General features: G+C 41.4%; 1 protein-coding gene across 7 annotated transcripts in view; it reads left to right on the top strand.

Moving 5' to 3' along the window:
• Positions 1 to 293: 293 nt before the first annotated feature.
• Positions 294 to 27,638, top strand: part of LOC124135590 (receptor-type tyrosine-protein phosphatase mu-like) — a 197,182-nt gene continuing 169,837 nt past the window's right edge. For 4 of the 7 annotated variants that reach the window (XM_046500965.2, XM_046500970.2, XM_046500969.2 and 1 more), the window contains exon 1: positions 295 to 883. In XM_046500965.2, the coding sequence (XP_046356921.1) occupies positions 811 to 883 (73 nt within the window). In that variant the 5' untranslated portion in view covers positions 295 to 810. Of the gene's footprint in view, positions 884 to 27,638 lie in introns of all 7 variants that reach the window. The other 3 variants (XM_046500968.2, XM_046500964.2, XM_048399677.1) reach the window with 1 other exon arrangement.

The following is a 27,638-nucleotide window of genomic DNA, read 5'->3' as shown; positions in this document are numbered from 1 at the left end:
ACGGTAAATATTAGTGCATTCATTTCCAGATATGATATTGGATGCGCTTCACTCACGGCCAAGTCCTCTAATAAGCACGTGGTGCGCGTGCATTGTTTGATGCACGTGTTTTCTTTGATGCCCTAATGACCGCGTTATTGTAGGACGTTATTATTGAACCCAAATTTTCAAAGCCAGCGAAATACTGTAAACTAAGAGTCGAAATAAATCGCCTCCCGCGCTGTGCCAGGGGTGGGGATAAGAGCGCATTGTGGACGGCAATGTGACTGACTATTCGATAGAACGCTAGCCTACTGTCAGTCGCGCTGTATCGCTGGACAGTGCAGCACGCATCAGTCAGCGCTCGCCCGTCATTTTGATTCAACGGCTGTCTCTTTACCGTGTATGTCCCGAGAAAGCCTGACCCAGGGGAAACTAGCCCCAGGCGAGGGGAGAGGAGTACTTTGTTTCGAACTCTCAGGGGGCGGGCGTTACTTCGTTAATCTGCCACTGACTTCGTTAACGACCTGTGTAAAACACCAGCCAGCTGATAAGATGGGTACTGTTTTTGTGTAGGTGTAAATATTACATCATTTGGATTATCTCTGGATTATACAGACCGCATTGCTCACAGCCGGTGCCACATATGGCCCCCGACGAAATCGGAGTGTTACCGAGCATGCGCAGAGGGTGAGCACAGTACCCCTCGAGGCAAGCAGCTTTTGAAATTGGATCTGTAGAAGAAAGTTTAGGCCGTCTAGCACTGTGGATCTGGCATTATGGAAACTGCGAGCGCCTTGGTGTAGTTTCACTAGAGAATGAACAGTGAACATGATTTCCCATGATTGGATTATACTCTGGATATTGTGCTTAGCCGTCTTACAAGTATGGATCGTCGAATCTAGTAAGTAACACTATAACACAAGGTCTAGTTTGGGAAGTTTGCAAAGCTTGATGCCTGTTGCTAACTTAGAGGGTCGGACGCTTGTCTCCTCTCACCGGCTTCGCTGAAGACCAAAATAGGTCTATGGCATATGTTCCGAGTTCTTGAAGCTGTACAGGGGTGTTATAGTCCTCTTTTACCGTTTCTCCCCCTTGAAAACAGCCACTGTAACAAGCTGGGTAATACTTGGAATAAATCCAGAGGGTCGAGAGTATTGGCTTTGAGTGACATATTGGGATGCGGTGGTAATAGGTGTTAGCGGAAGTAATAGATTTTGAACGTGAACATGATGGGAAACTCGTGCGTGATTCACTCTCAGTGCTAGGAGCTATATTGTTTCCCCACATACCCTCTCTAGCCGTGTAATTCGTATTTTCCAAGTATTTACACCCACCTCCGCTCAGGCGTCTCCGCATCCAAGCCACCATGGATCACGACAGCGGATTAGGTCGCGTCACCGGACAAATCTGGCATCGTGGTCTCGAGTTCTTAAGGCCTATACATGAGATATAGGTCTTCTCGTGCACACAGCCAGATAAGTAATAATGGTTAAACAAAATCTGTTATTTTATAATCGTTTTTGATCCCACATTAAAAGATATTTCCTTCTCAAACATTCTTACATTCCTAGACAATGAAGAACTTCCTATGTCGTCCCGGCACCCGTTCTCACGCCCTCGTAATTTGACATAGTCCCAAGCAAAACATGATCCACAGTCTGCTTGCGTCTCTTGCTTGGTGTGATCTATCACGTGGTAAACGGTTTAGTTGTGAGGTTCCATACTTATGACCCTGTCTTCCTGGTATAGGAAGATTGTGTTTTCGTATGTGTTGATGCCGAGCGATGAGTGGTATAGCCTTGTAACCACGAGTCACTTGTTGCGCTCTATATCGATAGCGTTATGGCCTGTGTTCTGAGACTCCGCTTAATGTGTCGAACATAAGTGTTGAGTCATAAACCCACACGTCGCGGATCCTATATCCGTTCTCCCACGTATAGTAACATGTTCGACTGGAATATATGTATCTTGTGAAACCAAAACCAGATTTATTTTGAAGAAAGGAATTCCACCGAGCTCTATGTCCATCGTTTCAACATTCCTTTTAAGAGGACAAGCCGGAGACGTTTGTATAAGTAGTGATGTGAAATAAGCTCTTAAAAAATACAAACTGATGTTAACATATGTGACTCCGAGTGACGGATGTCTACGTTATATCAACATGTGTTCACGTTTGTCAAATGAGATACGTCCCGTTTCTAGAGTAGGTAGATCAGTTACACTGTGATGGGTTCTATCTGTAGCACACAGCTCTATCATTACGCGATGTTTCTCTGTTATTTATAAGGCTCGTCAGGGTGTGTGGAGGTTGACTGGTTACCTTATATCGCGCGTCCCTGGGGTGGCCGACAGTACCCCATCACCCAGTTTAAACTTTAATGTTGAAAATGATTTGAATTCAGGGACAATAGCTTGAAGACGTTTCTGCAATTCCTGGCGTGTTTATTTAACATTAACATGCCCAGATTATCGCGCTCAAAGGGTCGAGTTTCTTCCAGTGGAATGTTGGAGGATTTGAATTCGAAATACAGATGTTACGTCGTGTAGAACGCGATTGTGCGTGTAGAACAATAGTACGCCTGTTCTATGAGTGTCTTACACATGAGCAGATAACAGATAATCAGCAGTTCTAGGCTATATCACATAAAAACATATAGGATTGTTTCTTTAAATCTAGATTTAACGAGAATGAACTAGAGACCTAGCTAGCTATGATCGACAAAACTGATTAAATACTATACATTTCCATATAAAAGTTTAATACACTAAATGATTCGGTATGGTTACTGACTGACGAACAGATTTGTTTTAATTTACAAAGTGACACAATCACGTCCACATAAGGAAACCAAATCGATAACCTATGATGTGTGTAGTTACTGTTCCCTGGGAATGGTCATCTGATGTAATATGGCTGCAGCTGCAATATTGCTGAATCAATGCAATCATTTAACTCGCCCATGCAGTAGTTGAATAGATTGCACGAACTTCATCAGCTGCTTAACAGATCTCGGCGGTGTCTTAGATATTTATCCAAATGATATTAATGTAACGTGTAGATGTTTCCAAAACATTCCAGGAAGTTCGGGATGTGTGGAAGATGGTCCTGTAATTATTTGTCCTGCATGCTTAGAAGTAATCTCTGCAGGTACCATTTTGTAAAACATCTCAAAGTCCATTTGAACTATAGAGGGTTAGTTTTACCCAATGGGAAACAGAAACATCGTGTTGAATTTGGCGTTTACAACTAGTGCCTTCAGTCCCTTTGATTTATTATCGATTAGGACAGCTTGGTTATAGCAGCGTTCGCTCGTCCCACCAAGGACCCAGCTTCCCTTCCACCATGTGTGACATGAAAACGCTGGAATATTTCCCCTGTAGATAGTGACAACGAACCCAATTCACTCACTCACTCTGGTATCAATAATACAGTTGTAGTATCCTACATTAGCCTTGCTCCGAGGCTGTACCTAATGATAGTGAGTGAGTATGGTTTTACGCCGCTTTTAGTAATATTCCAGCAATATCATGGCGGGGGACACCAGAAATGGGCTTCACACATTGTACCCATGTCGGGAATCGAACCCGGGTCTTCGGAGTGACGAGCGAACGCTTTAACCACTAGGTTAACCGACCGCCCCGTACCTAATGATTAGCCCGTTGGTGTAGAGTAATTATATCCTTAAAATAGGCAAGTATAGATAAGGGACAGTAAAGGACGACAGTCTCTTATAGGGACAGCTTGTTCTTATTATTAATATCATCTAGAAATTATGATTTAAACAAAACATTTTTGCCTTAGAGATTTGTGCAATAGGGACAACTTCTTCTTATTATTAATATTACTCGTATCTTGAGATCATTATTTAAACTAATATTTTTTGCCTTAGAGACCTGTGCAAGTCTATATCCTAATGTACTGTAAGGTTTATCTCCCTCTCAATAACGGACACTATAAAACACTGACAGTGAAGCGAATCTGTTTATCGCGCTGTCTGGCACAATTGTATGACAAGGACGTGTGTCTATTGAAAATGATACATTGCAAACGTGTAACGGTACCCAAGAGCAGTCGATCATATTTTCCATCCAATTCTGCTGTCTCATTGGCTTTAATTTTATCTCCACTTTGTAATTTTACTTCAGTTAATGTAAGGATATTTTATCATCTATCACGTTATAATAGGGAATTTAACTAACGTGTATACGACTTCAAGCTAAAAGGTCGGACAACTCTATACAAGAGTTCGGCCTGGTTTAATCACATATTTGTCTATGGTGCAATTACATTGCTACATGTTACATGCGAGATAATTCTATCATCACAGCTGTGTAATCTCGTGTCATCACAGGACGTGAAGTGTGTAACATACCAGTTACATCATGTTACAATGATCTGGTAGGTATCGGGTTACATACCGCAAGAACATGTTACCTATCGATGTCAACGGAGGCACAGCAGGTATCAGCTGTGTTGGAGAGAGCATTGATTCTTCCTTCCAGACCGTGTCCCGCATGGTACTGCTGTACTCGTGCGTGGTGATTAAACTCAGCTCCGGTTGATACTCTTTGACAGTTCTTTGATAATTCTTTGACAGTTCTTTGATAATTCTTTGATAGTTCTTTTATAAGTCCTGTGATTGGTTGGCCTTGTGATCGAAGCCCTGAGTTCGATTCCCCACATGGGTCCAATATGTGAAGCCAATTCTAGTTTCCCCCGTCGTGATTCTGCTGGAATATTGTTACAAGCGGCTTAAAGCCACACCCAGTCACTCTTTTAGAACTCAGCAGTATTAATGCTGTATGAATTACAATATAACATCGTTATGACGGTCTGTAAATAATCGAGTTGGGACCAGACAATCCAGTGATTGATATCATGAGCATCGACCTACGCCATATTTCAGCCAAATAACCAGATGAAGAACAAGGACATTGACAACAATTACAAGAATGACGTTTCATATTTTTTAAACATAGCTAATTATGCCGATATATAAACATGTATGATATTGTTTCCTGCTGATATATTTCATTTGACAGATTATTTTTTGTTTTTCTCGATATTCATCTACACAAAAAGCAAACTGAAATTCGAAAGCTGAAGTTGAAGGCTTTCTCCTGCCATTGCCAAAGAACACATCACACTTTATGTTGTTGTATATGGCGCTGAATTGCCTGTTGTGTTACACACAAATGAATATTAGCCTCCCGAAGGGTTTCATCTCATGATACAAGTATCCACGTAAAAAATATGATCATGTTTATTGAGAATTGTATTTGCTGTGGTAAAACGACACCGAAAAGCTCTCCACTAAATTAGATCCATGTAGAATGTGTAGTGTTTTGGGCCAATTACGCAATGCATATAAAATCGAACACTTTCAGTTGTACATCCACTTGAACGGTCCTCTGTACATCTGAGCAGGTGGTCATTGATTAAATCTCCAGCATCAGATTCGCGAAAGGACCGATTTAAGGTTTTCTGAAGAAATGTAACAATACCTTCAAACTAACAAGATTACTATCGACAGAGGTATAGTAACCTTGCTAGGGAAAAATATCGTCATATCATTAGGCAGATTTGTTTGATGTGTCGATTTCTTGTGATTGAACAAGTCTTGATTGTGGGGAATGCGGTGGGTTGTAGGGGGTGGGGGTGGTATTGGGCTGGGGGAGAGGGTGAAGTCGAGGGGACGCGAGTCTTAGGTTTGTCATTACCGGGTCTTGATGCTTCTAATGCGTTGCCAGTTTATCAAGGCAACTGAGTGTGTTTGAAAGCTCGTGATTAAAACTGATCAACACGCGCTAACAATCACAACACCTCTTCTGAAGGATGAGCCGCCATTAAAGTAGATTGCCTAACGACGGGGAGCAGTCATTTCGGCAAATTGCATTTTCTCAGTTCGGACAAGAAACCGCCCGCGTTTTGGTCAATCGGACAATAAAATCTGCGGTGGAAGTGACAGCATTGGTCAGAATAACACACAATAGAGACAATAATTAGAAGTTGCGACGGGTCGAATTAAATATTTCACTGGCATTTGTTAGACAGATTCTGTGAGGGAGGGGTGGTCCCCTATTTACAGATGATTAATTCATCCGATTGGCGTTTCGCTTCAAGACAGAAGTTGTAAGGTTACAACAAGAGGGTTTTGTAAAATCTCGTGTTGTCATTATCATGGTGTGTTAACACAGAGAATGCTGGACAAATGACAGCGTGATTTAAAATCTCTTCTCTTAAAATCTTGTAATTTCATTAGGATAGGTCAATATTTGAGCAGCGGAGTTTTAATAATCATTTGGTTTAATGTGATAGATGTTTAATTAAACTTTTTTTTCAAAAGCTCATAAATTTCTGTTAAATTTGATCTTTATGAGTCTAAAATCGATTAGTTAAAAGCAAATTTGGGATTTGAGGTATTTGACACAAAAGTTACAAAAAAGTTTACAATTTCATGTAAAATATGTTATTGAAACAAGTGGACCCATTTTTGTCACACTTCCAAACTTTCGAAACTCATTATAACTTCCAAATGTTTTGCTAGTCTTTCAGCTTAAAATTTACCCTTTTTCAGTTTTTTCTTTTGAAAATAAACACCCCAATGTATGATATTGAATAAGTGCATCCGGGTCCCATCTTTTAATGCCTTATCATGCTTTACAACACCTCCACAGTGTCGACAATCTAACGGTACTTTTCCTCGATATGGGCTAGGTTTTCTACTCAGCATCCCCGACTTAGCATCCGAATCATTTCAACAAAGGCAGGCTGTTAAATCTATTACTCACAATAAAAGTGCAAATCAAAGATGACGTGCCTCGGAAAATATTTGCGTATGACTGTTAGGGAGTATTTGCACACGCCATATACACGTCAGATAACGGTGCTCTTTAAACGTTAGACCATTATCTAGATCAATACAGACCATCTGAGTCCTACATGCCATGTTTGTCATCTCCTATAACAGAAGTTATCTTTGGTAATTGTCTCTTAAATCCACCAAACGCGATGCGATAACACCGGCATGTATATTTCATTGGATGTGAAATCTACATCACCTTTTATCGACGCTATACGCCCACCATAACACCGTTGTATTGACTTTCGGCGCTAAATTTCCCATCTTGTTAAGGTAAAATGGAATTGGATATAAAAGTTTAAGAGGAGTACATTAGAAGAAATTGTCTGACCATATGGAAAGTGTAGGTAGCGTGATTAAAAGAAATCGGAACGCCAGATGGCGCTTTCGGTTTGTATTGATCGATGTGAAATAGACACTACGTATCAACACTCTCTGCATCGCTACTTCTCTCTTAAAGGTACTTGTCACATCGTGTAGAAGATTGCCTACTTTGATAACGCGTGATTGATATCGTGGAGTTATTTCAATAGGTTTGGCCGACGGTCTTACCCCGTGGTCTGGTCTGGGAAGAAATAGGTGACAATCTTTTCATTTGTACGTGCAGTGTTTTCCGTGTTTCAAGACAGATGGTGAGGCCTCTTATCCACCCACGTGGTCGTATATGACCAAAGGTCTCATTCAGTCCGACTCAGCACCTCAGGCAATGGAAGCAATCTCTACACCAAACACTTCGGATTTGCTACAGATTGCGAATTGAAAACAGATGTATTCTGAACTCATATTTGTGACTGGGTGAATGAATGTTGTTTGAATATCCCCGTCAGATATATTCTAGCTATGTAAAGACCGCCTGTAAATTACCGGGTCTGAAACAGACAAACTAGTGAGTGAAAGCATGAGCAGCCCCACGCTACCTAGGCAAGATGAGTGTGAGTGAGTGAGTTTGGTTTAACGCCGCTTTTAACAGTATTCCAGTTACATCGCGGCGTGTCAGCTTAATGTGGGAGGAAAGCCCGAAGTGATGCAGGTCATAGACGTTTACCACTTCGGTGAAACCCACGAGCACGGGTATGGTGCTGACAAACCTAGAAACATAATCGGGGCGAACCGGGATTCGAATCCACAATCATAGATTTCTGGCGTGCCAAAGGGACGCAACTCTGCACAGCGAATCGCGGCGCCTTAGACGACTGGGCCACCCGTGCCCCCTAGGCAAGATGAAGCGCACTCAGTTTGACTAAGAGTACCAATGTGACCCAGGTATAAACATTGTCAAAATCCCGCTAGCCCGAGGTATTTCGACTAATGTTAAAGGTAACCCTAGGGCTGTTAGTTTTTTAGACCTTTCTGAGGGTGTTCTTATGTGTGAGTGAGTATGGTTTTACACCGCCTTTTAGCAATATTACAGCTATATCCCGGCGAGGACACCGGAAATGGGCTTCACACATTGTACCCATGTGGGGAACTGAACCCGGGCTTCGGCGTGACGAGCGAACGCTTCAACAACTAGGCTACCCTACCGACCCCTTACATTGTATGTGTGATCACATGTTATGTATTCAGACTGGCAAACGTATCAGGTTGATGTCTACCGTTACTGACCCCCGATCCCCATTTTTCTTAGTTCCCCCCGTGTGAGTATGAGGGACCGGAGTCTCATTTTGACCTGAAATCACCTCATGCGTGACCTCGTTTGAGGAATTGCTGTCTGAACTAAGCTAACACTTCTCCCATGAAGTTGCAGTTTGTAGAGACGCTTTCCTGATTCAGTGCCTGTCATTTAGCAACGGTTGTTCCTTCATCACCAGACCGTTAAAACAGAAAATCTTTACCATATAGAGCGATCCCACATTAATCCAAACGGTACTAAATCGTCAAATTACACTAGTCCACTTTTGATAGAGATATATTTTATCTTACCATGATACAGATGCCAACTGTATGATAAAACTGAATGATTTGTATGATTATCCCTTTCAAAAGTTAAGAAGCCTATATGTAACTATTTGCGAATTGGGGAATCGAGGGTATGCCAAAGTATCTCTCCCCCCCCCCCCCCCCCCTCACATACACACACACACCAATTCGTCCAGAGGTTTCCCATCCTCGATTATCCAGGGTAATATGTTCCATTCTATTATATTATTTACCCTGGACCCATTCGCCACCATTTCATCTTTTACCGGAAGTGACGTCACCATCCCCTCATTGCTATCTCAAACCTAATACACAATTTTCCCCGCTGGTGAAAGTAATTTGATTGAACTTCCAATTAAGCGTGGTACTATTCGAGTCGGGCTAGACACGAAGCTATGGTAGCGAATGTGTCAATGGTATTTATAACAAACAAAATAGAATGGAGATGTAATACACTGGATAATCGGGAATCGAGGTTTGCACACTAACTATATGGTCTTTATTCACATACATATTCCACGAAAATGGTCATCTCACGGTAGGTTCGTGAATATGTATTCCAAAATGTTATGAACTTAAGTGTCGACAATAAATATAATCCTTGTTAAGGTCAACAGTGGCATAATTACTGTCGGTTGTACTCTCAACTAATATTATATACACTGCACAAGGAGAAATGCGCCATTACCTAATGCCAAAGATCATTGGAAATCCATTAGTGTTGTAAATACCATGTAATTATTTCCATAATGACGCCGAGCCTTGACTAGTTTTTTTATGGTTGTGACATACTAAACCCTCGGTTAAAAATAGGTCTTAACAAAACAAAAATAATTAAATGGAATTGCGTTACGTTCCAAATGATTTGCAAATGACCTTGACGATGTGACGTTCCAAATGATTTGCAAATGACCTTGACGGCGTGACGTTCCAATTGGTTAGCAAATGGCCTTGACGTTGTGACGTTCCAATTGGTTTGATGACCTTGAACCTATGGTAATGGTGCAGTAATGTTAGCTAGCTTCATTTGGAGAGGACGTTAATCATGGGTTCGAATCCTAGGTTCACCTAATTAATTATCCTTGTTTAAACATACTCACTTCAATGAACTGTGTTTTGTTACATCGATATTCCTTTTGCAAACACATGGTGTCATCAATGAATTGCAATGATCGACTAATTAATTTTCCACCGCTATTTTTCCTTTTACGCCCAATGGAATATTTCGTCGGACAATCGATACTGGTTTGTATCTGGCGATGACGTTTTATATTTAAGCCATGACCAGTTATTGTTCCACTACTCGACGTTCAACTTGGGTTCGACTCTGTATCAGACAAACCCGTGAGCTTACTTTTCCCCTCCTTCTAGACGATAGTCTGTAAAAATGCCAAACGTTTTAGCCAATGTTCTTAGATGTTTTTACAAGTTAGAGATCAAGACATCCAATTATTATTCCTTTTCCCCGTTTTTTAGACAACGTGATAGATGACAAGCCATGTTTGTTTATCGAATATATATGTCACTGTTACAAGCTGCTAGAAACTGTTTGATACTCAACTATCCACACTGTAGACTGCTCATGTATACTTTAAGAACTTCATCAGTGTTAAAATGTGAGACACTCTATCAATACCAACCAGTGAGAAAACAATTACAGAAAGCAAATTAATCAGGTATCCCGTTACGCCACGCCAGAGGACTGTCAAGCCAGCCCCACACCGAGCAATGAAATGCAGCGCGCGAGAATGGCCATTGATTCCAACGAGTTATCACACCAACTTTGTAGGCCAAATTGATTTAGCGGACTGCCGATTGGGGTTTGTAGAAGCAATTGGGAAGGGATTTGTTTGGATGGGGACTAAAAAGGCAAGAACACGAGGCTAAGCTCATGGTAGTGGTGGTAATTTGAGCTATTGGGTTCGGTACCACCAGGTGAAAGTGAATGGACACGGGGGTCTTCGTGTCAGTTTGGTTGGTGTGGGCGAAGAGGATTACATTCAACAGTCAGAGTCTTTCAGACTATCATAACATGTGTTCTGGAGCTATCACAACTAACGGAACAGTAGATTATATATCTATATCTGTATATCTTCATGGCCGGGTAACGATACTACACAGCGAACAGTTTCGACACATAACATTCTTCTGTCCGCGTTTTTGTTCTTTTGTCGACAAGAACTGCATCTTCTTGGACTGGATTCAGTAGTTGTTTGTTTGCCTTTTACGGCAGGCATGGGTTGCTGAAGACCTATTCTACCCGGGATCTTCACGGGTCGATTGGGTTCAGTAAATTTTCACGCTACCTCAAACGCCTACTTTGTATATATTTGAGATGATTTAATTGCTTATTATTTAACCACGAATATATGATGTCATCACTGAATTTCAGGGTCCATTTATATTATTTTCACCAGTTGTTTGCCTTTGGAAACGCCCAATGAAATCTGTTCCGGGTCATCGTCGAGCCGAATCATGCTCTGTCGTTGACGTGTGACAAAATTGTTAGCACAAACCTTACTTCAAAAACATTTTGTAATTTGTAATGGATGGGACAAAAAGTATATTTGAATGATTAATCCTGCAATATATTCATTTTATAAACACAAATAACCTTAATATAACACGAATGCGCGAATTCCCGCTGGCAGTAATTTTGGAACAGAAATGTCAAGTTTGCTAATCACTCGCCACCGTATTCTTCAACCCTGGCAGGGATTTACTTCGCGGAATAGTTTCAGACCGCGTTTATAGTTGGCATAACAGTTACAAAGTTTTCACATTAACAGACGCTGCTCTCGGTAAACAGTCTTCATGTACTCCGTGTAAACATACTGCGTCCTACGTGTAAGCAACATACGGGTCACATCTTGAATATTGCGTTCACGATACTCTCAACGGGATCTTGACCTTCGTTGACCTTGAACAGAAGGATGCAATAACTTTGTGAGCATATGGCCGCCAGCTCGTGTTTGATGATGGCATCCATTTTTTCTCTGTTTCATTCACCCTTTATTGCCCATTGCACTGTGTCCCATTGTCTTAATGGGCATTGTCTTCCAGCTAAATCGTGAATGTTTATGTCGTTGAACCTTTAATTCATGTTTGGTCTTCTCTTACGCTAGCCACTGATCTTTTGCCAATAACCGGAGATCATAGTTCGATCACAGTGTAAAGATTTGCCATGTGTTCAACGTGTATATGTTGTAATGGTTTAATCAATAATAATACAGTGTTTAGAAGACCTTTTTGTTTTATTAAACATGGAAAAACAGCCAAATGCTCATATCATTTCTTCTGAAGTGCATCAAATGATCCGCCATTTCTTTGGATTCAAAACAACCATATTTTTAAGTTGCAAAGACCTTTTTTTCAAATCCGTGAAAAACAACAACGTTTATATCCGTGTTTCCGAGGCGCATCAAATGAAACGACAGTACCATTTCTTTCGCTTTGAAACGACCATATTTTGTTTTAGTTATATTATCTTAAAATGATTGGGCCAAGAGTAAAGGACTGTCTTGTGATATGTCACACTGTCTGATCAGGCTGATGGTGCCCCAAGTATACGATGCATGGATTGTTGTTCATGCTATTAACTGATGTACGGGACCAGATCCGTTCAAAAGCAATCTGCTGTAATATGCGTTATAAAACATTCACTAACCCACCATGCTACGTATACACAAGGCATGCGTATGAGTGAGTTGGGTTTTACGCCGCTTTTAACAGTATTCCAGTTATATCACGGCGTGTCAGCTTAATGTGGGAGGAAAGCCCGAAGTGATGCAGGTCACAGACGTTTACCACTTCGGGGAAACCCACGAGCACGGGTATGGTGCTGACAAACCTAGAAACATAATCGGGGCGAACCGGGATTCGAACCCACGATCATAGGTTTCTGTCGTGCATAAGGGACGCAAATCTGCACAGCGAATCGCGGCGCCTTAGACGACTTGGCCACCCGTGTCCCCCACACGCGTATGATAATATTTCAGTTATAACAGTTAAATTAAAGCAACTGTATTCTACAATTTCCTTAAACGACTTAGTCTTCGTATTCCAAGTACATGGATTGATGTCAATCACTGGTTTGTCTGGTCTAGACTCGATTATTTACAGAGATCATCTTACAGCTGGAATATTGCTGAGTGAGGCGTTAAAGAACAAACATACAAAACAAAATAAAACATGTTCATGTTTTAAACAAAATGGCCATCCGTGCCCCCTGAAACACAAAAGCGTCACGCTGACACACGACCTAGAGCGCCGTTGCACAGAGCGATAGTAGCCTTGAGATGACTATGTGAAACGCGACCCAGGTGACTAAACCTCTTTCCAACTCATCGATGATGGACTATCCATCAACTGCAGGAATCCACATATATATATTTAGCAATGTGTCGGTTGTCTGGAAGCAATATGTCTGTTATCTGGAAGAACGCCAGATACAACACAACAGATGCAGCCCAACATCATTAGCCGAGATACACACTCACAGACAGCTGAACCGGTACCCCCCCCCCCCCCCCCCCAATGTAGAGCCCCCCCCCCCCCCCCCCCCCCCCCCCCCCACACACACACACACACACACACACACACACCCAAGGCAGTGCTTCCTACCCACAGGGTATCTACATATATCCATACCATCAGTTCCTAAGTATCTACCGAATGTCCAGGTTTGGACAATCACGTGTACAAATATTGAATTTTGAGATTGATTGATCACTGTTTACGTTTGGTCTTTTGGTAGTGGTAGGAACGATCGCTCCTAGTACATCCATCACCTTGTCGAGGTTCTTTCTTTGAAGCTGCTTTTGGATCAGGTTTAGGTTTCAGCGTCAATGCGTGTATTTACGAGTATGCCATCTATGGATTTGGACTTATGGCAAGTGTGCACGTTTTCTCTCTACCGAGGACTTGGAGTGAACGTGAAGCTCCATGACTATTATCCTAAGTCACTGGGGAACATGGCATAGTTAGTTTGGTTTAACGCTGCATTATGATGATGGTCTGTAAATAATCCAGTCAGACAATCCAATGGTTGACATCATGAGCATCGATCTACGCAACTGGGATACGATGATATGCATCAAGCCAAATCAGTAAGCCTGAGCACCATAGTTTGTTGGGTCAGCTAGGCAGTTTAAATAGAAGATAAAAGACTATTTATTTATTCACGTGGCACGTGCTTAAAACACAAATGCGTTTTGTCTTATGATACATTTTAATTTTTTAGAAACTGTCGGTAAAAGTAGATAAAAAATTCATTACTTACTTACTGACATTAAAAATACAAGCGACTAAATCCTGTCATTCACCACAAGACATCCATCTTAAAGTAGAACCTGTTGTACTATTCAGACTATATCATGGGCATGCGTCTATGAATCAGTGTCAAGTAGTGATGACTCCAGGTATTCGTGAAGCATGATACCTGCACACATATACCTATACCTAGATCCATATTTACCTGCTTATCTGCAATAATACATCAAGATGTGTATGCCTAACATGGATAATATAATATAACCAAGCCATACTATACTATGAACTCATACCATACCATAGATCCAAACCAGACTGTACCATTAATCCATTGCATACCATACCCATCCACACATACCATAGATCCAAACCATACATCATTCAATTATACAATATATACCAGTGATATAAACCATACCTTTCATCCAAACCATACTACACGTACCGTCTATGCCATACCATACCATAACATATCTGACTGTACCTGACCATACCATACCATACCATACTGTACCGGACCATATCATACCATACTGTACCGGACCATACCATACCATGACATATCTGACTGTACCGGACCATACCATACTGTACCGGACCATATCATACCATACCATATCTGACTGTACCGGACCATACCATACCATACTATACTGTACCAGACCACACCATACCATATCTGTCTGTACCGGACCATACCATACCATATCATACCATATATACCACACCATACCACGTCATACCATCTATACTACTCAAAAGAACGCCCGATTATTTATTAGTACTTGTCAATGTGTCATGTTTGACGAGTTTGTTTTAATGGCACGTGATGACCGATTCTCGCGGTTCAGTTTCCCAATCAAGTCGTTTGCATTATGTTTCCCTAATGTCTTCCGAGTCCGCCAGAGCTCTGTTCCCTTTCATTAAACAACTCCTTATAGGGGAGAGTTCAGTGTCAGAATTCATCAGACCTGTCAGAAATTACACAATCCAGTTCCACAAATTCTGAATCTACTTCATCTCAGGTCATCAGTCTATAACTGCACCATCACAACTCGCATCAATGTTCTCTGCAACTCAATCACCAGTCCTATCAAACCATCAAATCCCATCTTATATTTTCCTACCGAATTCGTATTTTGTCCTTTTTGACACCCCTTAAGGCTTTATACACATTGTATGCATCATCAAAATGCTTGTCTCATCAGCTCGATTCTCTCAATAGCTTCATAAGTTCCATTTTATCGCACTCAGAACCTTCAGTTTATGTCGCAATCGAAACCCGTCGCCCTTCCCACCCGCCCATGCACTTAGCGGGCTCGTCATGTTTATCTTACCGGGACCCTTCGTTTCTAATCTTCATAAACCCATTTTTCATTTTGTACAGTCTATATGCTATCATCATCACCAGTCTCCTATTTTCCACCTCATCATCCTAAGCTCCACCCCTCCTCCCCCCAAGTGTATTTCATCTGCCCTACCTATCAATACCCCCGTCGTCATCTTCTCCACCTCGTCAACTTTCTTTATCAAAGAACAACGAGCTTCATCGATCTCGCCTCAATTTCCCCACAAACGTCTCGATAAGTGAAACGTTTTGATTCTTGTAAGCAGTGAGGCAATCACTTATATAATGACTAGACTTAATACATTGCCGATACTCGCTGTTCAGATCAAATAGATCACGACTTTGATTTGGTTAAGTAACCCAATCTCATCGATCGAATCTTTGAGCACTTTCAGTAACTATAATACGATCTGCCGGGGCTTACAAGGGACTTGGAGGTGTAAGCCGCTCATCTATATGGAGGTCCTGGTATCGATTGTGTAACTACCATGTAACACTATTTTAGCATCGCCAGCGTCTCAAAGATTCACAGGGTTTTTTGACATATTAGCTTATTAGGACCACTTGGGAAAGTTTTTTCGAACCAGTTGACATTCGTTGAGTATAGAAAGCGCATATGTTAGCACTGATTGAATTAGGAATCGCGATGCTGTTGCTTGATGGACAGTTGTATTGACAGAGCTCTCAAACTTCATTCTACCAGACATCTGAAATTACCCAGACCCGCAATCAAATATAACTATGCTGTAATTGGGCCCATTTAGCTCTGAAGAGTTCTTGTTTTACATGATATATTCAAACGAAGTTTTCTTCAAATATTTTTCTTTGCCTTGGATTGATGAATGGCATACAACGTCTTTTGGGGTAGTCAGGCTCGGTGACTTGGTTGATTTGTATTCCATTTGCATGGATCGATGCTCATGATGTCAATCACTGTATTGTTTACATTATTTACAGACCACGGTCATCTGACTGGAATATACCTGAGTGGCCTTAAACAACTAGCAGATAAAGTTTATGCCTCTGAAACTATTACCAGTACATCAGTGGATGGGGCATTGCTTCATCCCCAGTAACCAATACTTGTCGAAAAGGCAAAAGAGGCTTTACAGATTTCGTGTCAGCGTGACCCTATTGTGTGTATCGTTGCTCATGCTCTCAGTCACTGGTTTACTAAGACAGACTATTTTGGACAAGCCGTGATGTATACTACTCAAAAGAAGTTAAGGACCACCCGATTCTTTTATATCACACCAGTTCATCTCATCTTATGTCATGACAGATAAACTATAATAATATGAAGGAATCAGTGTTCTTTAACTTTTTTTTAGTAGTGTAAGCGTACTGTTGATGACTAGGCGTTAAATAACACGGGCTTCTCCTTAACGGGTCTAACCAAGAACATCGTACATCGTACATCGTGCGACTACTTCAACACCAGACATGTATAGTAATAACCTGCTTTAACACAATCTGTAGCATAACCATGTGTCTTAAATAATACATAGCATACTCGTATACTGCGTTATATCCACGCATCGCCCTCCGTCTGGGAGTGTCGAAACATCAGTACGGTCGTGGGACCCCGCCAGCCACACAGAGGAAGCCCCTCGTTATGCTCAGCCACGTCTTGGGAGGCAGTGAAAACAGCCCTGAGTCACCGACACCTCCGTTCTGTGCGACCAGGAATCTTTCATCTGTCCCATCCCGACTAAAAATCACCGGGTCTCGCCTCGACGACTTTAAGCCAGGAGGACGCGCCGGGACAAACTCAAACTAATTATCCTGGCACTTCTTCGTCACTTAATTGGCAGTGTACAAAAGAACTGGACGCCTCGTGGATCTTGTTGTGTTATGATATACATGCTGGCTTGCGTTGAGGAAGCGCCAGCAGACACATCGATTCTGCTGCGCCTGAAGATTCCGCGAGCTGACATTTTCTTGTGACCTTTCGGGTTGAAATTATTTTTGATATGAAGTCACTGTAATTGAAGCGTTTCTCAACATAACGAGACACGGACTTGTCTTGTGACGTCATTATATGGTTATGATCGTTTTTCCGTAACGATCTTGCTCAGTTATCTGTCGAAAAAAACGGTTTATTTCTATTGACTCAGCATGTGAAGTTGAAGCCTAAAGCGGCCATTTCCTACACTTGTTTTAGTCGTCTCGCGTCTGTTATCTTTGTGCGCTTCGCTGGATACTAATTTAATTGTGTTGTAGAAAAAGTTTGCCCTCTCTACAACCCACCAGTGCTAATTTTAACGCCTCGAACAATTCTTTCTGTCATCATAAAATAGAACATGACACAATATTATCCCTCTGCTGACGTGAAGTGAGCCATCAATCACTGTGAAGAAGGCGCGTTGAAAGGTGTGCAATCGTAGGCGCTACTTCCGGTTCTTTCAGGTCAAACCGAGGCTAGAATCATGGCGTCTCTTCTCTACTTTTATCTCGGCTTAAACACCGCCAGGATCCTCCGTCTCACCTTCAATCTTCTTCTTTTAGATCTTTTAAACATCTGTTTTAACATTATGTAATGTGATTGTGGTTGATGCGGTTGTAATAGCTGTGTCTGAAGAAGGGACGGGCACGTAGGGGTATGTGTGGTAGAGATGGCGGCGATAGTTGTTGCTTTTGTTATGAGTGAGTAGGTTAGGGGATGTGAGTGAGTGTGTGAAAATGTCCTATTACAGACAATGTCCATGTTTTTTCACCTGCGACTAGTAGCATGATTAGGTCTGTAGTCCAGTGGTTAAACCGCTCGCTCGTCACGCCGAAGACCCAGGTTTGAATCCGACATGGATACTATTTGTGAAGCCTATTTCTTGCGTCCCCATCGTGATATGGCTTGAATATTGCTTACTCACTCAATAGCAGAATTGATAGTTGCAGTGGCTTAAGCTGTAGTAATCACACCACCACCTCATCCTACCGCAGTTGTTGACGAAGGACTCAATCTTATTAAAATCAGAACTTAGAACTAACGATAGCGAAAACTAAAATCTGATTTTAATGAGATTGGCGAAGGACTGTTCTGGCTGCAGGTGAGTCCCGTTGTTTGTTACAGTGTTAACGCGCATAATATCTATTTCTCATTAACATACTTTCCCATCAAGCCAGAAACAATTATATACAACCTTATTCGATATAAAGTACATCAAATTCAGAATATTAAATTCATCTGCAATGATACAAAAAAATATTGGTAAACAGATTCCTTTCTACTGCGCACATGTTTACCGGCTCAAATGCCACAAAATACATGTTGGTAAATGGCTTTTTGTGCCCTATTGTTTTCCTGAGAGCTGGAACTTCTGGTACATGTACCAAACAGGTGTTGTTGGGTGGAGTGTCGGCATATATCAAGCCCGTCTCTTTGTAGCTACTCACGGAGCGCCCGGCTATATATAGCGCAAGCAGGATACAGATGTAGATTGAACAAGCCCACATTAAAGAGGTCGACTTATTTTCATTCGCCCCTCTGCTTGCCATTAGTTGAATGACTCATGCTTCTGAAGCTAACCCAGGTCGGTAGATATGGTTTGTGGGGCACATAGCCTAACGGTAAAATATGCACTTGAAAACAAATGTGAAAAACGTCAGAGGTCAAGGTCAACTTCAAAGCGACGTGATCTTGAATACGTGTCCTCGACATTGGAAACGTGGTGGTGACATAAGGTTCGGAACATGTGACTATGATTTCATTGAGTTGACTGGGTTTTCGACGTGTTTACGTAACCCTAGAGCGCAGTATACCGCCAGTGCAAAAGCAATGAGCAAATTAAAGCAGACCATTTCATTCGGAATACAATCGATCTAATGTTTCCTGTAATTAGCGTACACAGTAAACATGTATGTTGATTTGTGGTTTTTTAAACCGGGTCCCTACTTACTTCTATTTACGAGAGCCATTATTGCATAGTTAATTGCTATGTATTGTTTCACAGACACGCTTTGCTTTTAATGATATCTCGTAAATTGCATTGCATTGCAAGGTGAACGCGTGTGTTTGGTACGTTCGCAATGGAGGAAACCTGCATTCTAGCAACGGTAATTATTAAAACTCTTCTGATATAACAAATAGTGAGTGAGTGAGTTTGGGTTTAACGCCGCTTTTTACAGTATTCCAGTTATATCGCGGTGTGTCAGCTTAATGTGGGAGGAAAGCCCAAAGTGATCCAGTTCTTAGACGTTTACCACTTTGGTGAAACCCACGAGCACGGGTATGGTGCTGACAAAACCAGAAACATAAACAGAGCAAACCGGGATTCGAACCCACAATCATAGGTTTCTGGCGTGCCCAAGGGACGCAACTCTGCACAGCGAATCGCGGCGCCCTAGACGACTGGGCCACCCGTGCCCCCGATTTAACAAATAAAGGGTTTTATAAATGTATAATATTACAGGACTCCTTGCAGCTTACATATAAAGCAAACAGTTGATAAAACACGATTATTATGTATTTCAAACTTAAATATTTATTATCCTTCTGTCAATATGCTCTATCTCTCCTATACGTTTATGTAAAACCCCGTTAACTCGAAGTCATGGAGACCATCGAACATAATTCGAATTACCCGTAGATCGAGACAAGCGGAGTACCAATGTGGACTAGATAAATTAGCAATGTGCTTGAACTATAAAGGTACATAGCCTCGCGATATTCTGATGAGACGTGTTAACAATGTTCAGCGTATCTGAAATATTGAATTCTTTGAAATTAAAATTAAGTATAACGTTTATAAAATACATATTTTCATATTTCATGGTTACGTAATCATCGACGATGTATAAAAACATTTTTCTCATATTAATTATTTTGTATGGTCGAACCTGAAACTATAGTCTGTTTTTCAGACCCTGATACCAATATATATCAAATAAGCCCATGCAAGTCTATAATGTTTGGCAAGTCTAGATTACTGCAGTATCTGAAAATGAAGAGAGTCACTGGGCTCCCTTTTATTATATTTTTATTAGGATAACCGAACACCTGTTTTTTCTGTACGATATGTTCATTTCAGAGACTAGATGTTAGTCTACTGAAACTATAAAACGGTAAGAAATGAATTTATCGCCGCAACCACGTGTTCTATTGTTATGGTATTCAAACACTCGCACCGCTGCCAATGGAGCAGATAGGTTAACAATAATGTCATCCAACCCTTTGGAATCATGAACTATCAGTTGTGAATACGTCAGCAACAGACCGTATGCTTGTTTGACTCATTGACCCGCTTGTGCTGCGCCAGTGCAGAACCCAGTTTGATAAAACAGCGACACCTGTCGACGGTTATCAATTACTAGGCACAAAGAAATTCATTTCGCAAGCTTTGTGTGCGGTGCTTGTTTCCAGCTCTTATAGACCTGATGAGTCTGATTGGGAATATGCATCGGAGATGTTCTGTTTATTCGCGTGCAAATACATCTTGTAATATAGTTCCTATCGAAGCTATAACACTATAGCAAAAGAAAGGACGAAGCAAGATAAAGGCCTTTTGGGGGCCTCTGGACATGTCTTATTTTAAAGTTGTGGAATTTTTTGGGAAATATTGATTTGAAAATTGACAGATTTGAAAAAGCTGATCTAGTCTCTTTTTTTGTTTTTGCTAAAAATTGCAAGTTTTGGATTTCTGACATGATCAAACACGTAAACATGGTTTCAGTTAGTGAAAATGATCCTTTTGGCGAACTTTTAATGAAAATTTTAGTGTGAGCAAGTACATGACTCAACAATTAATGTATCGTATGTGTGTGCTGTTTATATCTACATCACCTACATGCTATGAAAAACAGCTTTGGTCAAAGATTTAGTCATGTTCAAATATTAGAAAACGCTTCCCGAAACCAGTGGTTTTGACACATTGTATCTTTATCTATGCATTTTGTGTTGTCCCATCATGCAATTGTTAAAATGAACAATGTCTTGTTCTCATTTGACACTTTCATACACGTTCATATCGACACATCATATAACGTTTATCCTATTTTCTAAAAGTTCTGCACAATCCTGAAATTATGCAGATCCTGTGGGCCAAAAAGGGCCAAAAGGGCGCTTTGGTTATCTTGACCTCTGAAAAATTGCGCCGAACATCCATCGACAAAGCTCAATAATGCTGTTCTGCATTTCGGAATAACACCATTAGGTCTATAGGGGCACGGGTGGCCCAGTCATCTAAGGCGCCGCGATTCGCTGTGCAGAGTTGCGTCCCTTAGGCACGCCAGAAACCTATGATTGTGGGTTCGAATCCCGGTTCGCCCCGATTATGTTTCTAGGTTTGTCACACCATACTCGTGGGTCTTGGGTCGTGGGTTTCACCGAAGTGGTAAACGTCTGAGACCTGCATCACTTCGGGCTTTCCTCCCACATTAAGCTGACACGCCGTGATATAACTGGAATACTGTTAAAAGCGGCGTTAAACCCAACTCACTCACTCACTCACCATTAGGTCTATATGGCACCAGCAAAGACTTTTCATGTGTGGATGGTTATGGTAAAACAGACTTAGTATATACTGATGGATTAAAAAAGGAACCGATACGAAGGTAAACATGGGCTTGGCATGATATTTCAAGACTACGAGAGATTTTTCGGCAATGTTGAGAAAACACATATACCAAGTTTTCCTTCAGTGACTTTATTTGCAGATAAGGAGTGAGTGAGTATGATTGTACGCCGCTATTGGCAATATTCCTGCGACATCACGACAGGGGACACCAACAATAGGCTTCACACATTGTACCCTTGTGGGGAATCGAACCCGGATCATCGACGTGACGAGTTAACGCGTTAACCACGAGACCACCCCACCACCCCTGTAGATCTGGAGCAGTGTGAACAATACAGTTAACACCATGCTGAAAATATTATATATGTTCCCTTATTTTGTTCCCTCAGTATATTAGCATTGGTTCTAAAAAACAGATATTTATATGATATTAAAATATTTTCAATTTAGTGAGTGAGTGAGTGAGTGAGTTTGGTTTTACGCCGCTTTTAGTAATATTCCAGCAATATCACGGCGGGGGACACCACAAATGGGCTTCACACATTGTACCCATGTCGGGATTCGAACCCGGGTCTTCGGCGTGACGAGCGAACACTTTAACCACTAGGCTACCCGACCGCCCCTTCAATTTAGTGAAGTATATACCGTGTGAAAGGCCAATACCCCTTGACCGATCAATGACAAAAGACTGTTAGTGTATGTGTTCCTCCCGACGGTGGTTTGCCTTTCCACAGAACCAATACTGTTATATCTGCCGTATTTTACGTCACACAGGGCTTAATTAAAAAAAGTACAAGATGATAAATCTAAATGGAAAACATAAAACATCTGCATATCCATTGGGCACGATATAGTGTTCGTTTATGCAAACATTACAAGAACGAAATGTCTTTTATATGTAAATGTGAGCATTAGAATTCCAGTTTCTTTCTTTGAAGACACAAAAATAATAAAATGGGTGCTGTAGGAAGCCCTATCGGATCTGTGTCTGTCCCCCACGTATATTAAATCAGTCGAGTAATACGCACAGGCACGTACAGTTCTGCTCATCAGACTGAAAGTCAGATAGCTATCATATCGAACAGCCAACGTAATGAATGCATCTCTGAATGTACATTGGTGAATCACTCGGTGGAGGATGCATAAAGTGACAAGCTCGACGAATTGCTTTTCTCAACCTAACTAGCATGTCAACATACTGATATATTCGATGTCTGATTACAACTTATTGATGTGTTTGATTCAGCATATCGATGTGCTCGTTGTCTGCGTACAGCTCTGTACGTACATGTATACGTATCAACTCTCTGACGTCAACGTCATCATATTCAAGATGAACGCACTCCATTCGTGTAGAAATAACTCATATCCCAGAGTGAAAGTGTGTTCACTTGTATGGGATATATCTGGGTTCGATTTCTTACCCTTTTCGAGAACATTTTCATCATTTGCGGTGATTTTCTAAATATTCACTAGTTTGCCCTTTACGCAAAAAGAATATTCTGTTTCGACAGATACTCGAGACTGTTCTGTGGCGTTGGCATTTTGTATTGGGTTCATCGTTTAACACTTATTCTTGGTCTAGACAGTGCATTCATAACATAAACCCTTCATCATGTCAGGACCTGTCCAGAATATGACCCTTGATTCTGTCAAGTATAAGGCGAAACCTTTTAATTCGAACTCGTCATCTCGATATATCGTATAAGCATACAAAACGGATGGATCCAGCCGATTTCCTATCGGCACTGCAGCCGTTCATCGAAACTCTTTTCTCGACATAATGACACCTAAATGCATTTTACGATTCTCACGTAGCCTTGCTCCAAGTCTGTACTGAATGATAAGGCCATAGATAAATAGTGATTCTATCCTTATCATAGGCAAGTCTAGATACGCGGACAGTTCAAGGACGCCAGTCCTTTAAAGGGACAACTTGTTTTTGTTATATATATAATCTAGAAACTAAGATTTAAAAGTGATAAGTATTGCCTTAGAGACATGCGCATGTCTCCTTCTCACGGGAATTTGAAGTCATTTACTGTATATTATACACACTGGGCCACCGTCCGAGCTGGAATGTTGATGTAGATCATGCATGACTCACTCCCGTACTCTTTTGCGATGTATTTCCAGATAATTATAACTATTTTTCGATAAAAGAAAAAAACTAAATTAGCCCTTGAGGTATCCGAGTTTGTGGAATCTTAGTAAATGATCGAGGTAGTACTTAATGACATATGAACAACTACCGCTTTTCAAATTTAAAAAATGCTGGTAGATGAATGTCGTCGTTCGTTTCTCTGGACCGCCTCCGTGGTCTAATGGTAGAGCGTCCGCCCGGAGAGCGGAAGGTCCGGGGTTCGATCCCCAGCCGCGTCATACCAAAAGACGTTAAAAGATGGTACTTGTTGTTATCCTGTCTGGCGCTCGGCATCAAGGGGCTAAAACAGAGACTGGTCAGTATACTGTGTCTGAGTAGGGTATTCATGTAAAACTGCGGCATGGTATCTCAGTGTGCTAGCACTATAAATCGGCATCAGTCCGGACTAGTACAAGCAGCCACAGACACACACATACACGTGCATGCACGTAGCTATATAAGTGCAATAATCTTGGACGCGACGTTAAACCCCATTTTACCTCACCTCACCGTCGTTCGTTCTCGCAGCTGCTTGCTCGCGTTAGCTAGACGTCCCCGTAGCAGCTGTATTGAACGTTCTCCGTTGACTTGAACTATGATGAATGTTCCAGAGCCTCGTGTATGACTGTTGGTGATAGTAGTTGATAGCGCTGAGTTCTAATAGTTCAGTGATGGCACGAACCATACTACTGCCGGTGATATATCACACGCTGCTGTCGGCGACTATCTGTGTACGACAATCAGACCTCGTTATAAAGTCGCAGCTTTTATGACCATGTACATTCGTTATAACGAGTGTAGTATACTGGGGCGTGATGGATGAGGAGTCAGGACCGATGACCATGAAGAGCTTGACCAACACTGACCACTATATCATGTTACCCTCATGTGATGGAATGAGCACGGAATATAAGGCTCAGCGTATTTGATGTAAGCTTATGTCGGGGTTGAGTTAGTGATATGTTATGTGTCTCTTCAGTGAGTGAGTGATTGTGTTTTTACGAAGTTGTTCCAGCAGTGTCACGGAGTGGAACACCAGAAAATACACCTTGCTCCAGGACGCAACGGTACAAGGTTCAATGCCGAAACGTCGCTATCACAGTATGATAAAGAAGTTGTTATCCATAACCCTCTGTCTTTATTACCAGAATTAGGTGTCGCCTATTGTATCCGATGTGGGGAAGACGGTTGGTGCCAGAAAAAGTTATTTTATATAAAAAATATAATCCAAATTGAGCCCAGAACAATGCTTTATTTCCTTTGCCAGAGGAAATCTAGACTTCATTAAAAATTGGACTCGGTTTTATATGCATCCTCTTGGGTCGTGGAGACAGAGTACGTTGTCACCTAAAGAGGCACTGCTGTACTCCGGATATAATATAGCACCGAATAAAAGAAGCCGTTATTCCAAAAGTTGTTTACGATGCCTCCCATTTCGGTTAAACTTAAACGTATACTTTTGGTCAAGCCATATCTCGCTAGAAGCGCCTGTGTATTTGAGTGTACATGACTAATATTATACCCAAATGTTCCTCAAATATTCAAATGTAAAAAATCTTAAATCAGTCATTGTTCAGATTGCAGACTTTCCACCATTACGCAAACGGTCGTTACTCATTACCGTTATTTACAACCCTCTTAAAGAATTCACGTGATTTATCTGCCTACTCAGGACTAAGATATAATCATGCAATTGTTTACCAATGATGCAATCAATATTGCACGATCAGTGTCATCGAAAGGACGACAGTTCCAAAACCATAAACTAAACCCTTATCTCCTTATTGCAATGTATCTCTTTTCAAGAAGCATAACTCTTTGTAATAAAAGAATCGTTGCACGTAAAGTCGGACGTATTTCGTCCAGTATTCGTGCTACAAGCGATATATTTGCGAATCTTCAGACAAAGGTCATATGTTATTTATTGTACTTAAATACCCGCGAGTGCTCGGTTCGCGAATTGTCACTGTACCACTCCATCATCTGTCTCGCTAAGAACTGGTGTTTCAAGCGCAAGACGACACCGGCGCTCATGATAAATAGTATTAGTTTACGTCTATTAGACGGGATGTTATCTCAATGATTTATACACCGGAATGCAAAGGCGTAAGTGTAGATTCGGGTTAAATTTGATAGCGATGATGTACTTGAAGATTACAGTCGTGTATCACGTTACGACGTTTTATTGGACGCTGGTTGGTCAGCGAACCTGTCTCCTCGATCCCGTTAGTCGTTGTCGTCTTTTACGAACAAGCATAGTCGCCTTTAACGGCAAACATGGGTTGCTGAAGACCTATTCTACCCCGGATCTTTACGGTGAAATTTTTAATGGTACCAATATTCCTCAAAAACACATTCCTGGAAATAAAATCATTCACGGTTTACAGCCATGTACTCAAAATCATTTCCCGACAAGTGTTTGAGGTTGGACTGTGACAAAGCAATTTCGTTGTTAATTTGACGGATGCATAATTACTGACTCTCAAGTGTCCCGGCATGACCTCTCGAGTGACCTTCATTAATGGAGGACCTGCAACTAAGACCAACAGCAACATGGAATTATCACGAAGCTGCACCGGAAATGAAAGCATTTGCTTAATGAACGTTGTTTGTAGGAAGTACCACAACCAGGCTCAATTTCCTGATGAATTATATCGTTATCTACCAGCCACTCTCTCCTTCACTACTGTCGCCATCATCACAACTCATCGACATCCTCCTCAGTCAAATCCCAAGGATGCAAGACCCCTCAATTTTGTTTGAAGTTTTACAGAGTAGTTTTGTCAAACAGGAAAATCATAAATTTCTCCGGACGCCTGTGGACTGGCTTGTCTCTAAGGGCATGCGCCAAAACAGGCAATGAATTTCACGTGATCAAATATTGTGCTTGGAGAATCGCCGCGTGGCCGCTAGGCCGCGTGAAAGAAGGTCACCATTTTGTTTGGTTAAAGTTGTCCGTTGAACATGTTTCCGTGGATATGAAAATTATGAGTATTTGTGTAGAAAATATGGATAATTAAACTGGAAAGTGATCTCTCAAAGCAAACCCACAGAGGGGCGTGCGTTCGTCAATGACAAGTGCTGGGTAAACAGGGTTAAATTGATGGCCGATGGTCCGTAGAGAATGGTCAAGGCGATTTCACGTGTCTTTATCAAGAGGCAGCTACCAATACGAGCTGGTGGAGGTATGCTCCAACGGCAGGGATCCCCCTTGTAGTTTAGCATCAGGACTGGTCCAAACAGCGTGAAAGAGCCGCCATCAGTCATAATAAGGTCGTAATTTGACTAATCTGGAAATGGTTGGGGGGTAATTGGGAATAAACCTCAAACCAGCAACGCGTTTGTGAGAGTAGGCTGAAAATAGACGTATTTTTACATTGTGAACCTCAAACGTGACATTGATGGACGGGGTTGACGTTTGTGTTTCAATTCCAGTGTTTAGCGGAATAGCTCTCACTTCAGACACACAAACGTATTCCATGCTCTTTCCAAACGCGCTTTTATACTACTCAAAAGAAGTAAAGAACACAGATCTATAGTAATATGAAAGAATCGCATGTTCCTTAACTTCTTTTGAGTAGCGTATATCTTATTTTCAC

The sequence above is a fragment of the Haliotis rufescens genome, unplaced genomic scaffold (genome assembly GCF_023055435.1).
Source record: "Haliotis rufescens isolate VD_foot unplaced genomic scaffold, xgHalRufe1.0.p SCAF_2, whole genome shotgun sequence".
Classification (NCBI taxonomy): Eukaryota; Metazoa; Mollusca; class Gastropoda; order Lepetellida; family Haliotidae; genus Haliotis; species Haliotis rufescens.
The sequence above is the reverse complement of the archived record's forward strand: the minus strand, read 5'-3'. Positions and strand labels throughout refer to the sequence as shown.